The 14,709-nt window shown below is 49.1% G+C and overlaps 1 protein-coding gene across 2 annotated transcripts in view; it reads left to right on the top strand.

Annotated features, from left to right (window-relative positions):
- The window catches only part of LOC140429187 (cadherin-related family member 2-like), a 313,290-nt gene that overhangs the window by 133,457 nt on the left and 165,124 nt on the right, over positions 1-14,709 (top strand). For both annotated transcript variants that reach the window (XM_072515860.1, XM_072515861.1), the window contains 2 exons: positions 4,167-4,413; positions 12,531-12,770. In XM_072515860.1, coding sequence (XP_072371961.1) covers positions 4,167-4,413; positions 12,531-12,770 — 487 coding nt within the window. The remainder of the gene's footprint in view (positions 1-4,166; positions 4,414-12,530; positions 12,771-14,709) is intronic.

Genomic DNA, 14,709 nt, shown 5'->3' on the forward strand with positions numbered 1-14,709 from the left:
CAGAGGCCTGGACTAGTACTATGGAGCATGTTAAGTTATCTGCCGCCCTTACCCAGTCTGGCCTTCACGCAATTGCAGATAGACAGGAATATGGTTGATTATTAACTGCCCTCTGAAATGGCCCAGCAAATCGCCCAGTTGCATCGATCAAACCGCAACGGTAAAAAGCACAGCGAGCGTACCCACAGATATGGCTAAACGATTCCAGAACCTGACACTTACCATCTTCTCAGGGGCAACTGGGATTAGCAATTAATCCTGGCTTTGCCGGCATTGCCCACATGCCCGGAATGAAAAAAAAAGCAGTTGGAAATATAATGATGGATGTGGCCCAATCTTGCTCTGATCCACCTGACCTCCCTGGCCTGATCTGGTATTACTTCAAAGATTAAAATCTGTGGCTGGGCACTTTATAAATCTTCCTAGTCTGAAAAATTCAGCAGTTTGGCATTGCATAGACAGATTTATACCTGATCAAACTAACTATCGAAATGTTGAAACATAAAAGCTTTGCCAACAAATGTCCTCATTTAAATAAATCAGATATGCGTGTTGGACATACAAGTTGGCCTTCAAAAGAAAATTCAATAATTAGCTGAGGAGAACAAAATGTGTCGGGCTCCAGGGAAGTTAGTCATCATTGCGCTTGTTTTAGAAGTTAGTCATCATTGCGCTTGTTTTCTGTGCTCTGCACCCCAGGGAACATGCTAATCAGCAGGGGCCATTTTAGATTTAGAGTATAAAACTTGGCAAGTCATGCTGCAGCTGTACAGAACCTTAGTTAGGCCACACTTGGAATATTGCGTACAATTCTGGTCACCGCACTACCAAAAGGATGTGGAGGCTTTAGAGAGAGTACAGAAGAAGTTTACCAGGATGTTACCTGATCTGGAGAGTGAGATACCCTCAATTATGACTCGAGAGACAGGATTGATAATTCAAAGGCTTTAATTAGCAGAGAACCAGACAGCTGCCGAGAAGTGTGCTCACTTCACGCTGCCCACTGAACATGACCTTATATACAGTTCCCTGGGGGGGCGGAGCTGGAGGCGGAGTCCCCCAGGGTTCCAAACCCGGTCTTAAAGGGATCATCATATTAAAGGTACAGTTATGCAGTTATCATTCATCACAGAGGGTATTAGGAGAGGTTAAATAAACACAAATTGTTTTCACTTGAACAACAGAGGTTGAGGGGGCGACCTGATAGAAGTTTACAAATTTATGAGGGGCATGGGCAGAATGGATAGTCAAAAGCTTTATCTCAGGGTGAAAACATTAATTACTGGGGGACATGGGTCATAGGTGCGAGGGGCAAAGCTTAGAGGAGATGTACGACGCAAGTCTTTTACACAGAGGGCAGTGAGTGCCTGCAACTCGCTGCTGGGTGAAGTGGTGGAAGGTCGCATGATAGCGACGTTCAAGAGACATCTTGAGAAATACATGAATAGGGTGGGAATAGAGGATATAGACCCCGGAAGTTCAGAAGGTTTTAATTTAGACAGGCATCATGATCAGCACAGGCTTGGAGGGTCGAAGCCTGACCTGTGTTGTACTGTTCTTTGATATCCAGGCATTGGACGTAACACCTCAAAACAGGCATTAGGTCCCTTGCCCATGGTGATGAGGATATTATGACTGTTTTAGGACCCCGACAGGGAATTTGACTGTACTGAGCGGAACCAGTACGAGGCCAAACTTTACTCATGTGAATATTAGCAACCTCCACCAAAAGGAGAAGCAAAAGTTTATTTTTAAATTTAAATGTGGAGCCTGAAGGAGCAGGGAGCGCTCTATAGTGCTCGGAATGGGCTGATGACCTATCATCATCATCCCACCCTCTGGTTCATCCCTTCAGAATACCACCCCTCCCTCCCCCCATGCCCTACCCTCAACCCCCACATCCTGCTACCCCACCCACACTCAGGGAAGTTATTAACTTCAACCCTCCTGAAGGCGAGCTGCCTGCGAGGTGCCAGCAGCTCATCTGGAACACATCAGTTAGACATGAAGCCCCATTTCAGACTGGCATTGGGCATCTAGGTTTGGGCAGATGCATTGACACTGTGCCAATCTGAACCCATGAACTGGCCCAGACAATTTAACTCCTCTAATGTTGGTACAGGCTAGGTTCCAAGTTGCAAAATGAAGCCCTGCACAAAATAAAATGCAGGATCAATAATTTGGTAATTTAAGTCACAAGATTTATGTTAATGTGGCTAATCTCATGCATCACAATAATTCTGTACACGAGAGGTGAATTTGATAAAGCTGCTCATTTGAACCCATTTGCATCCGATTCACGGGATGGACACCCAAATCTCTCACACCACCATGATATTCCGGCCCTGTTGTCCAGGATTCACACAGGTGTGGGTTGGTGCAAGTATTTTCAAGCGTGGCCCTGATGCGGTGGACCCCGCAGTGGGTTAAGGGGGTAAGTATGTAATCTATGCGCCCCCAAAGTCCATTGGAGATCACCCCCACAATGAAAATCTTGCCCATCCCATGCCCCAGCCCCCCCATCAGATCCTCCCATATCAGTGACCTCCCTGACATCAGTGACCCCCTGATATCAGTGACCCCCTCACATCAGTGACCCCCTCACATCAGTGACCCTCCCTCACATCAGTGACCTCTCCTCATATCAGTGATCCCCCTCATATCAGTGACCCCCCTCAGATCAGTGACCCCCCTCATATCAGTGACCTCTCCTCATATCAGTGATCCCCCTCCCCCATATCAGAGACACCCGCTTATCAGTCATCCCTGCCTGGAATCTGAAGAGCAGTCCATACAGAAACAGTGAAAGATCACACTGCTTTTTCACTTACTTGTCCCTTACACCTGCTGCCTCAGACAGAAATGTAGAAAGTAACAGCTCTTTGCAGATGGCACAAAGATTGGCCGGGTGGTTAACAGTGAGGTTGAGTGTCTTGGGTTACAGGAAGATATAAATGGGATGGTCTAATGGGCAGAGAAGTGGCAGATGGAATTTAACTCTGAAAAGTGTGAGGTGATGCACTTTAGGAAAGAGTAATTTGACAAGGAAATATTCAATGAACGGCATGACACTGGGAAGTTCCGAGGAACAAAGGGACCTTGGTGTGTTTGCCGTAGATCTCTGAAGGCAGAAGGACAGGTTGATAGGGTGGTGAAAAAGGCATATGGGACACTTGCCTTTATCGATCGGGGCATAGATTACAAATGCAGAGAGGTCATGATGGAACTGTATAGAACTTTGGTGAGGCCACAACTGGAGTACTGTGTGCAATTCTGGTCACCAGTGATCGCACTGGAGCGGGTGCAGAGGAGATTTACCATGACGCTGTCTGGGATGGAACATTTAAGTTATGAGGAGACATTGGATAGGCTTGGGTTGTTTTCGCTGGAAGACTGAGGGGTGACCTGATCGAGGTGTACAAGATTATGAGGGGCATGGACCGGGTGGATAGGGAGCAGTTGGTCCCCTTAGTTGAAGGGTCGGCTATAAGGGGACACAAGTTCAAGCTGTGGGGCAGGAAGTTTTGGGGGGATTTGAGGAAAAACCTTTTTACCCAGAGTCCAGTGACGAACTGGAATGCACTGACTGGGAGGGTGGTAGAGATGGGTTGTCTCACATCCTTTAAAAATTGCTGGAATGAGCACTTGGCACATATTAACATTCAAGGCTGTGGCTCAAGTGCTGACAAATGAGATTTGGTAGGTAGGTCTGGTGTTTTTCATGTGTCGGTGCAGACACGATGGACCAAAGGGCCTCTTCTGCACTGTATTTTGTTGTGATTCTGTGTTACTTCATAGAAAGCCAAAGTGCATCAGAAGTCTTTAAACCCCCTGAGATCCTTTGACCTGAAAGGCTTCTATTCACTTTCAAATAGCTTTTAGTAGGCTGTAATTGACAGGGTAATAGCTTCCAGAAAGCCAGGTGTCTGGATTGTTTATTTTCATCTCCCTTCATGCATGAATGTATCTCAAGTACCCTGCTGTGAAGTTAACCACAATGATTTTAAACAATTAGGACTTGTGTGCTTTCACTTCTTTTTCTCAGTAGAAAGTACTTAACTGCTTCTGATGTGGTGATGACCTGTCACCTATTTCCTTCGTTCAGATGCTCTTAAATCATGATTCAGTGCCTTATAAAGATTTATATTCTGCTTTAAACATGACAGATTGCAAACGTTTGATGTAGACCCACAGCTTGGGACGTTCTTTGTGAAAAATGAAACATTCTTGGACAGAGAGAAGAGGCAGCAGCTTTTTGTTACACTGCAAGCTAGAGACGGTGGAGGGCTTTCAACAAATGTACAGATAGAAGTTTCCATCTCTGATGCAAATGATGAAGTACCTGTTTTCCAAAGAAATAGTTACACTGGATTTATTAAGGAAAATGTCGTTAAAAATATTGTCCAGGTTCAGGTATGAAGAAACTTCTGATGAAATATTTCTAGTTTTGAATGGAACATTTGGGGCGGGATTCTCCAGTCGCCAATGCTGAAATCGCGTTCAGCGATCGGCCGGAGAATCCCCATTTGCGCCGAAATCGGGGGCCGCTTTTACAATGCTCCACCCCCTCAAAAACTGCATACTCGTAGAGTACGCCGCACGCCATCGGGACAGCCTCAGGACGTCACCTGAGGCCCTCCCCCGATGCCCCTCCCCTTAAGGGCCGAATTCCGACGGCTGTGGACTGAGTCCAGTGCCGCCACAGTCGAGGGGGGATCCATTCCGCCGGCAGGAGGGGCTTTGGCAGGGGCTGGGGGCACTGGTGGGGGATGTTCCTGGGTTGGCAAGGCTGATTACAGGGGGGCAATTTTTGGTAGGCCAGGTCCGCGCGCAGCCGACGCCATGTTGCATGGCGCGGCTGCTGCGAGTCCCCGCCATGCGCATGTGTGGCCACGGACCCGTAAATTCTCCAGCCGTATCTGCAGGTAAAGTCAGGGGTGTTACGCTGCCAGCCTGCTAGCCCCCCACCAGATGGAGGATCGGTGCAGCTTTTGCGCAATTGTTTCGGCCGTTAAAAACCACTGTTCCCAAGCCACCGTCAGCACTTAGTCTTCAAATGGGAGAATCCAGCCCGATGTGTTTGTGATGCTCGTGTCCACAGGTAGAAGGCAAGAATGTAAAACCATGAGCCTGAATCTTCCAGCAGCGTTCACGGCTAGGATTTTCCGGTGACACTGAGAGTGAATCGAGATTTGGCTGGAACGCCAAATTTTCCATTCTCGCTGACAACGGGTCCGGCCACATATGAGACAGGAGAATCCCGCCCCATGTGACTTTTCACTTTTGGAATATTGCAGAACACTAGTACCATTATGTTAATGTATGGCATGGACATATATTGGAAGCTTAAGTGTTTACAAACATGACTTTACACTCAAATTCCACTAGCAGCAGAGCCAAGGGGCTTTACTTCATGTGATATTTTGGAGAGGAGATAGGCAATCCCATTAGCTCTCTGGAGCACGTGCTGTGCATAATTTGATATATTTAGTTAACCAGATCCAAGAGTCTTGGCTGACAAGACTTAAAGATGGCGTAGTATTGTTTTTTTAAAAAAATATATTTTATTCTCCTCCTTTTTCACGTTTTCTCCCACATTTACACCCATCAACAATAAACAATAATCAACAAGATATGTCAATCCCCATAATAACAACGATCCCATCCGCCCACCAATCCCCAAATCTCAACCCGCATGTTTACATAAAGGGGTTGGATAGGGTGGACAGTGAGAGCCTTCTCCCGCGGATGGATATGGCTGGCACGAGGGGACATAACTTTAAACTGAGGGGTAATAGATATAGGACAGAGGTCAGAAGTAGGTTCTTTACGCAAAGAGTAGTGAGGCCGTGGAATGCCCTACCTGCTACAGCAGTGAACTCGCCAACATTGAGGGTATTTAAAAGTTTATTGGATAAACATATGGATGATAATGGCATAGTGTAGGTTAGATGGCTTTTGTTTCGGTGCAACATCGTGGGCCGAAGGGCCTGTACTGCGCTGTATTGTTCTATGTTCTATAAACAAATGACAAAAAGGAATCAGGGATTACCCGTAGTCACCCTTAATCTACATGGCTCTCCACCCCCCCACCCAACGCCATCCAGCCTCTAAGAGAGTACCGTACATGATACCCCAAAGTTGTACCCCCCCCAAGTCTCCAGCTCCTCCCGTCCACTGCCTCTTGTAAAACTCCTCCTCCCAACCTCGGTTCCCTCCCCCAACCTCGGTTCCCTCCCCCAACTTTCCACCCCGGCTAGACCACTCGGACCCTGTTCTGCCAGGCTCCGATGGCCGCAGCCCTTCCCCCCACCTCACTCCCGTTCACTGGCCGGCTTAAACCGGCCAGCGTGGAGGCCCCCGCCCGGGTCCCTTTCCCCCTTGCCCGGCCCTAGGAAAGCCCAAAGATCCCCTTTCAGCACACAAACCCCGCATATCCACCTACACCCCAAAGAGCCCTCCTTTCGAGTGAAAGCCCTGTCCCTTCCCTTATCCAAATATATGCAACATTGGCTCCTTTAGCCTCTACACCCGCGCGCAGTGATACAAAAAAGAAGAAAATACAGTCATGAGGTTACATCGGCACATGGCCATTCCTCAATTTGTCAGTTCTGCCACAGTCCTTCTGCCTTCACAAACTCCTCCGCTGCTTCCGCCGTTCCAAAATAAAAGTCCCTGAGCTTGTAAGTCACCCTCAGCTTCGCTGGATATACAATGCCGCACTGCACCTTGCTAATGTACAGTGCCCTCTTCACCCGGTTGAAGGCAGCCCGCCTCCCCACCAGCTCCACCGTAAAGTCCTGGTATACACGTATACCAGCTCCAGCCCACTGCACCACCCGCTTCTGCTTGGCCCAGCTCAGGACCTTATCCTTCACACTGTACCGATGGAAGCACAGAGTCACTGCCCTTGGCGGCTCACTCGCCTTTGGTACAGGCCTCCACGACCGATGAGCCTGATCCAGTTCATATCGGAGGGGTCCTCCCCCTCCCCCAGTAGTTTTACCAGCATCGCGGCAAAATACTCAGTCGGCTTCGGTCCTTCAACTCATTCGGGCCTTCAACTCATTCGGGCAGCCCCATGACCCTCAAATTCTGTCGCCTGGATCTGTTTTCCAGATCTTCTATTTTTCCTCGCAGATTCTTGTTCGTGTCCACCACCTTCCGCATCTCCTTCCCCAGCGAGGCAAGTTGATCACCGTGCTGCAATAACGTCTCCTCCACTTCCTTCAGCGCCTCCCCTTGCTCTCGCACCTCCGCCACTGCGCTCGCCACCGCCGTCTTCACCGGGGAATCCGCCTCCTCCACCAGCACATTCAAAACCTCCCTCACCTCCTTCCTCACCATCTCCATACATTTCTCAATCTGCGCCAACTGCTTTTGGAATTCCGCAGCCATCACCTTAGTTAGTTCTTCAGCCATAAGCACTGCGGCCTCCCCTGGTGCTCCAGTCTCCATTTTCTTTGTTGACCCCGCGATGACCTTTCCCCTCTCCAACGGACTTTCAGCCGCTTTTTTCCCGGCCGTTTTTTTGGTGTTTTTTGACATCCTTCTTCTCCTTGCGCTATCTCCCGACTTTTACTGCCGTTGCTGGCCCTAGGACCGGGCGTTACTCCCCAAAAATGCCGTTCCCGAACGGGCGCCTTCCAATGTGCGGCTGCCTCCCGCCCACCGTCACCGGAAGTCATGGCGTAGTATTGTGGGAATGCCACCAGATTCTTCTTCAACGAGTCTTTGCAGCAGGTTGCTCCTTACAGAAGTGCGATTTCTGGTCACTTCTCTCAGGCATTACAAGAGACACAGTATTGAAAAGAAGGCAACATTGGCACCTTGATTGCTCTCCCTTCCACAAACATTCACTTCCTCCACCACTGCTGCACACTAACAGCGTGTGCACCATCTTCAAGGTGCACTGCAGGAACTCACCAACGCTTCTTGGACAAATCGTTCCAAACTCACAACCACTATCTTGTAGAAGGACAAGGGCAGCAGATACCTGAGAACACTGTCACCTGGAAGTTCCCATCCAAGCCACTCACCATCCTGCCTTGGAAAAACAACGCCGTTACTTCACTGTCACTGGGTCAAAATCCTGAACTCCCTCCTGAACAGCACTGTGGGTGTACCTCCACCACATAGACTGTAGCAGCTCAGGCAGGCATGCTCACTACCACCTTCTCGAGGGCAATAAATGCTGACTGGCCTAGACAGTGGAAGCCCCATCCCATTAATGAATTGAAAACATTTCTTGTCTAAACAGGGTTGACAACCGGGTCCCGTCCCTCTTCAAGTTCATGTTGTAGAATATCAGAAGTACTATAATCTGTTCGTACCAGAGAGTGATTTATTGTTCAGTTAGCTCAGAGCAAACTGTCCCGTGCAATCTATTTTATCAGCGCTGTAATCTGGACCGTCTAGATAGATACAGTTTACCATATTCCCAGTTTATTCCTCTTGGTCAGAGAGCTCAAGGTCAAACAATAGACATTTATATTAAGTAGCCACATTACAAGGGCCTGTTTAAACAGAAACCTGGCCTGCCTGATCCACAAGAGATCTCTCCTCCATGTTCAGAATTGTACATTGCTTGGATGGGCATTTGGCCAACCCGGACGTGTGTGAAATTGCATGAGAAGATTGTCGAGGATGCATCCCCGGCTGGCGGCCAATCCATTTTTGCTGATTTTTCACCCAATGGGGGCAGGAGCAAAGACAGTCCGAGTTGGTAGGAGTGAGTGAGTCAGTGTGGGCGTACACCCGAGTTTTGTGAACATTTTGACTGCATCCTTTTGAGGTTTGTGCAAATCGTCTGGACTGACAGTGAGATACAATTGCTGACCCAAGGGTCAGGTACATTTGCATCTCAGCAGATGGGTATTGGGTATCCAGCAGGGAGAACCTCCCCTGAGGAGGAAGACAGGGACCAAAGAGAGAGGAGGCCGGTGATCACAGGCTTCACCTCAGAGGAGAGGCACTGGCACCAGGTGTTCAGGGCCAACAGGAAGAGCCATGAGGACAGCCCTGCAGAAGATGCCCCTACCCAGCTGCCAGGACGAAGAGGCAACGGTCCAACTACCTCGACATGACCGAGGTCCAGTGCCACAGGAGACTCCACCTGCTTTGGGAAAGCGGGCAGCATAATCAAAATGCCAGGGTCCCAGGTTCGATTCCCGGCTTGGGTCACTGTCTGGGCGGAGTCTGCACGTTCTCCCCGTGTCTGCGTGGGTTTCCTCCGGGTGCTCTGGATTCCTCCACAAGTCTTGAAAGACATGCTTGTTAGGTGAATTGGACATTCTGAATGCTCCCTCAGTGAGCCCGATCAGGCGCCAGAGTGTGGCGACTAGGGGCTTTTCACAGTAACTTCATTGCAGTGTTAATGTAAGCCTACTTGTGGCAATAAAGATTATTTTTGAAAGACCCCTCTCTTCCAACTTCTTCCATCGGGCAGGAAATACAAAAGTCTGAGAACACGAATAACAGATTCAAAAACAGCTTCTTCCCCGCTGTTACCAGACTCCTGAATTACCCTCTTATGGACTTAATTGAGCTCTCCATGTATCTTCTCTATTGAGTAGTACTACACACCGTATGCTTCTTCACCTGATGCCTGTGTCTATGTGTTTACATTGTGTATTTATGTGTGTTACTATGTTTTTCATGTATGGAACGATCTGTTTGGATTGTGCAATCTGTATTGCAGAACAATACTGTACCTCGGTACGCATGACAATACACCCAAATCCAAATCCACCTCTCAATGGAAGCTGTCACAAGCCAGAGATAGCCTCTAACTGTGTGGATGGACACCCAATGCCCCTGGCTCTCAAGGTCACTGTAGCCCTGACCCTTTCTGCCTCCGAATCCTTCCAGGAGTCAGTGAGTGATCTTTGCAGAGTCTCCCAGTCAGCTGTGCAGAGCTGCTGGTGACTCTCACTTTGTTCAGGCGGGTAAGCACATTGATCCATTTCAGGGCAGACCAAGCCAACCAGACTGAGGGAACCAGAGGTTTTGTAACTATTGCAGGGTTACCAGCATCCAGAATGCCTTTGAGTGCCCACTTGGCCATCAAGGCGCCAGTCGGCCAGCCAGGCACCTTTGTCAATAGGAAGCGGTATCACTCCATGAATATTCAAAATGTTTGCAACCACAGAGCCCAGAATCTACAGGTTTGTGCGAGGTACCTTGGCAGCTCTCACGATGCCTACATACTGCGCCACTCAAGTGCCAAGGCTGCCCATGGTTCCAGTTCTCCAGGGATCATTACTTAGTAACAAGGGGTATCCCTTGAAAAGGTGGCTGATGATGCCACTCAGGCACTCGAGGACAGAAGCAGAGGAGAGATACAATCATTGTCATGCCTCCACAAGGGCGGTGAATAGGTCTGCTACAAATGAAATTCCGATCCCCGGCGCCCCTCTCGGGTCGCCCTGCAATATCAGCCAGAGCAAGTGTAGCTCGTCTTCGCTGTCTGTCGTGCTCTGCAGAATCAAGCGGGGAACGACTGAACCAGGATAACGCTGAGGCAGGTGCACTTGCCTCAGAGGAGGAATCCAATGATGATTCAGATGGGGAACCGGGGCAGGAACATGGTCAGGATGAGGGGCCAGAAATTAGCAACCTTCAGGGAGGCAGGGACCAGGGAGGTCAGGATTCAGCGTTCCTTCAGCTTGGCTGCTAAGATCTGCCTTCCATCTAGGACCTAGATTCGCAAACATTTCACACAAAACCATGCCATGAACCCAATGTAGCATCACTTAAAGTTTGCTACCCCAAAGATCTTTCACCAGGCAATGATGAGGCCAAAACTCATCGAAAACACAGAATACCCAGGGCTTGTGAGCAAAGCAGTCATTTATCTTTATAATAATAATCTTTATTATTGTCACAAGTAGGCTTACATTAACACTGCAATGAAGTTACTGTGAAAATCCCCTAATCGCCACACTCCGGCGCTGTTCGGGTACACTGAGAGAGAATTCAGGATGTCCAATTCACCTAACAGCACGTCTTTCGGGACTTGTGGGAGGAAACTGGAGTGCTCATAACATTTAAGAACGAAACAAAGAAGGAGCACATGCTTGACAACGTTAACTGATAACTATGGATATTGAAGAAGACCAAAAAGCACCTGTGCAAACCCATTTCTGTGCCCACTGTGCCTTACACTTACATTAACGGGTGTTACATCTTGGTGAGACTTAGATTCCTACACCCATGAGGGCAACTTAGGGTGTGCACCCTTCCACACTTTTCCACATTGGACCATGCCAACTTTGTACTCACCCTTGCAGAGCGCAGAAGATCACTGAACCTTTTACCATTGAATCCATGTGCGATGGACCAATTTGTGCCTGCTGACTTTGGATGTCACCTCTGCCCTGGACTTCTAGGTGAGGTGGGATAACCTCCTCTTGCCATGTATTGGGATGTTCTGCCTGACACTCACCACCTCCAAAAGAGTGTGGAGTCAGTCATCCGAGAAATGTGGGGTGGGGGTGCTTGATGCCCACCTGAACCGTTATCCCAGCTGGAGTGTCTGCTAGGTGCTGCTGCCATGATGCCGACCTCCTTTTGCCTCCTCAGATGTCTTCAGTGGTCTTGGGCAGCCACCTCCTGCTAGGTCACCATTGTTCCCACCGGCCTCACTGGCCCTCCCTGGACACGTTTCACACTGGCCTGCCCTAATCGTTCTTCCCAGGATCTCGGGTGGAACTGGGAACCGTGGCTGCTTCCTGTCCCACCCACCATATGCGCACATCGTACATAAAACTCCCACCCATTTTTTTCTTAAGTAAAAGGAAAAACAGGATGAACCAAGAGGAAATACTTGAATCGCCAGCTTTCCTTCTTTTGAAGTAGTAAAAAGTAAATTAACATTTCTTTTAAGATAATCATAGAGCACAATAATATCCGTGCATTATGAAACACTGTTTCAAGGCCTTAAACTTTCCGATAAGAACCTGCTATTGACCTAATAATCACATGCCTTTACATGTTTGTGTTCACACTTTGGACATTTATGCACAGAAACACAAAGATCGGTTAATTGATGAAAATGCTTATCTCATTCACTGAGGGTCGAAATTGGTCTTGGGAACTCATGCAAAATGAATGAATCTAAATCCGTAGCCATTTTATACACTGCCTGATATATTTTTCCATTGTGTAGGCCGATGTTAACTACACAGAAACAGGGTTTGGGCTCTTTTATACTGCAGGCAGCAATTTGGGCCAGGCACTGTTCCTGTACAGTGCAGCCTGTCAACATAATTATACACCTCTATTTTCAGGTAAAGTGAAACTTCGCACACAGGTGCTTGGACACATCTGCAGAATATAGACGCAGATCAGTTAACACTTAGCCACTAAATCATCAGGGAGAGCTGTTCGCCTCCAGCTGCAGCTGTTTTATTAAAAACTATTGACGCCAAACTGAATCATTTGCTGGTCAGCTTTCATCTTTTAGTAAGTATGGTTTACAACAGAAGGGCTATAACTGGTTAACTGTTCCTGTACTTTATCATTGCCAGGCTTTTGACAAGGACCAGGAGGACTCCCCAAACAGTCAAGTGACTTACAGAATCATTGACGGAGACCCCGCTGAATATTTTACCATCAATAGTTCCACTGGAATAATATCTGTGGTCGAACCACTGGACAGAGAATCCATGGATGCTTCTTCCAATGGAATTATCAATTTGACTGTGCAAGCTAAAGATTGTGGCAATCCTGCACAGACCTCTACGACACAAGTTGTCATTAAAGTGGAGGTATGACATGAAGCAGTAATATTGCTCTCCATTTTCCAGCAAAGGTCGCTTTTACAGCTTGCGAGTGGAATTCTAATGGCAATACCCTCAAGTGGTCTCGTGCCTGGAGCATAGTTTTGATGTTCAACTCTTAACCTTTGAGGTTGCTGCTCAACTACCTCCCTGTTCAAACCCAGGTCACTACAAATGCCTTTTAAATTCCTCAGATCAATTAACGTCCAGCAAATCTCAGGCTCCAAGATTAAACGGACGGTTTTCTTTCAAGGTTGATTCGCAGCTGTAAGAATTCAGATTCTAGTTTTTAAAAAGAGATCCCCTCCCCTCCCCAGAGACATATTTTTGTGACTGGCCTCTGGGAAATAATTGGGGCTTCCATCCCATTTTGGGCCATGGGCGGAGGAGAGTCGCCAGGCCACTTACTGTAGTTGAAATGTGGATAGGAAAATGTCTGGCCCGCGAATTTGTCCATTTTCTGTCAGTCATAATGATGAGGAATAGGGGGCGAGATTCTCCACTCTCGCGCGGGTTGGGAGAATCGCCTGGGCCGCAAAATTTCCCGGGACGCCCGTTCCGACGCCCTCCCGCAATTCTCCCAAGCAGTGGGAATGGCCCCGTTGAGTCCCGCGGGCGGCAAGCCGGTGAATTGTCGGAGACACCCAAAATGGCGATTCTGCGGCACCCCCGCCATTCTCAGGCCCGGATGGGCCGAGCGGCCAGGCCAAAACGGCGGGTTCCCCCCGGCGCCGTCCACACCTGGTCGCTGCCGTCGGGAACAGCACGGGAACGCTGGGGGGGTGGCCTGCGGGGGGGGGATCCTGCACTGGGGGGTACCTCAAATGGGGCATGGCCCGCGATCAGTGCCCACCAATCGTCGGGCAGTCCTCTCTGAAGGAGGACCTCCTTCCTTCCGCGGCCCCGCAAGATCCGTCCGCCATCTTCTTGCGGGACGGACTCAGAGAGGACGGCAACCACACATGCGCGGGTTGGCACCAGGCAACCCGCGCATGCATGGGTGACGCCAGTTATGTGACGCCGGCTGCGTCATTTATGCGGCGCCGCCTTTATGCGGCGACAAGTCCTGGCGCGTGTAGATGACGCGGCCCCGATCCTAGCCCATTGTCGGGGCCTGAATCGGTCGGCATCGGGGCCGTTTCGCGCTGTCGTGAACCTCGACGGTGTTCACGACGGCGTGGGAAGTTCGGCGCGGGAGTGGAGAATCCCGCCCAGGGTTCTGCTGTTCCTGCCCCATGGACCAAGGGCACATGCCGCTGATGAGGCCCCAGGCTTCTCCGGGAATTTTGCATGATAATCCTCCAGTTAAATATTGGGAAGACCGAAGCCATTGCTCCGGAGTTTCATCTTCACGGCATGAAGCAAGAGTCTGGCCATTTCCCGACCTCGCAATCCCACCTCCTGGCTGGCAGTGTCCTCCCCCACTATTTTCACACTGGGTTGCAAGAGGCAAACTGGACTCTCAGTCACCACCTCCCAAAACAGGAGACAGGAGGAGCAAAGACAGGGAGATACCAAGGTAGGGTAAAGGTGCGATGCCCCTTCCATGACACACATACAACTCCAAACCCCCATGCCCCTCACACGCATTCCATATCCTCATGCCCGATCACCCACCCCCATATCGCTTCGCCTGCCCCAGACCCACTCACCCACTTTCCCCCTTGTGCAGAACTCTTCAGCCCTACAATAACATTGGGAAGTCTTTTAGATGTTAATGGAACTGTCAAAATGAAAAAAAAACATTCAAAAAGCATTTCAAAGAGCCAGTGTTGTTTTAAGTGGTCATAAACTGTCAAGATAAAAATAATCACAGTCTCTTTGACAGTTGAATCGGCAATCCCTGCTGATCTGAATCCATTAGTGGGGTTCCAAGCTCAGCCAAGCATTTATCATGTGATTCTCTTGCACATCTGAATAAAACAAA

The sequence above is a fragment of the Scyliorhinus torazame genome, chromosome 9 (genome assembly GCF_047496885.1).
Source record: "Scyliorhinus torazame isolate Kashiwa2021f chromosome 9, sScyTor2.1, whole genome shotgun sequence".
Lineage (NCBI taxonomy): Eukaryota > Metazoa > Chordata > Chondrichthyes > Carcharhiniformes > Scyliorhinidae > Scyliorhinus > Scyliorhinus torazame.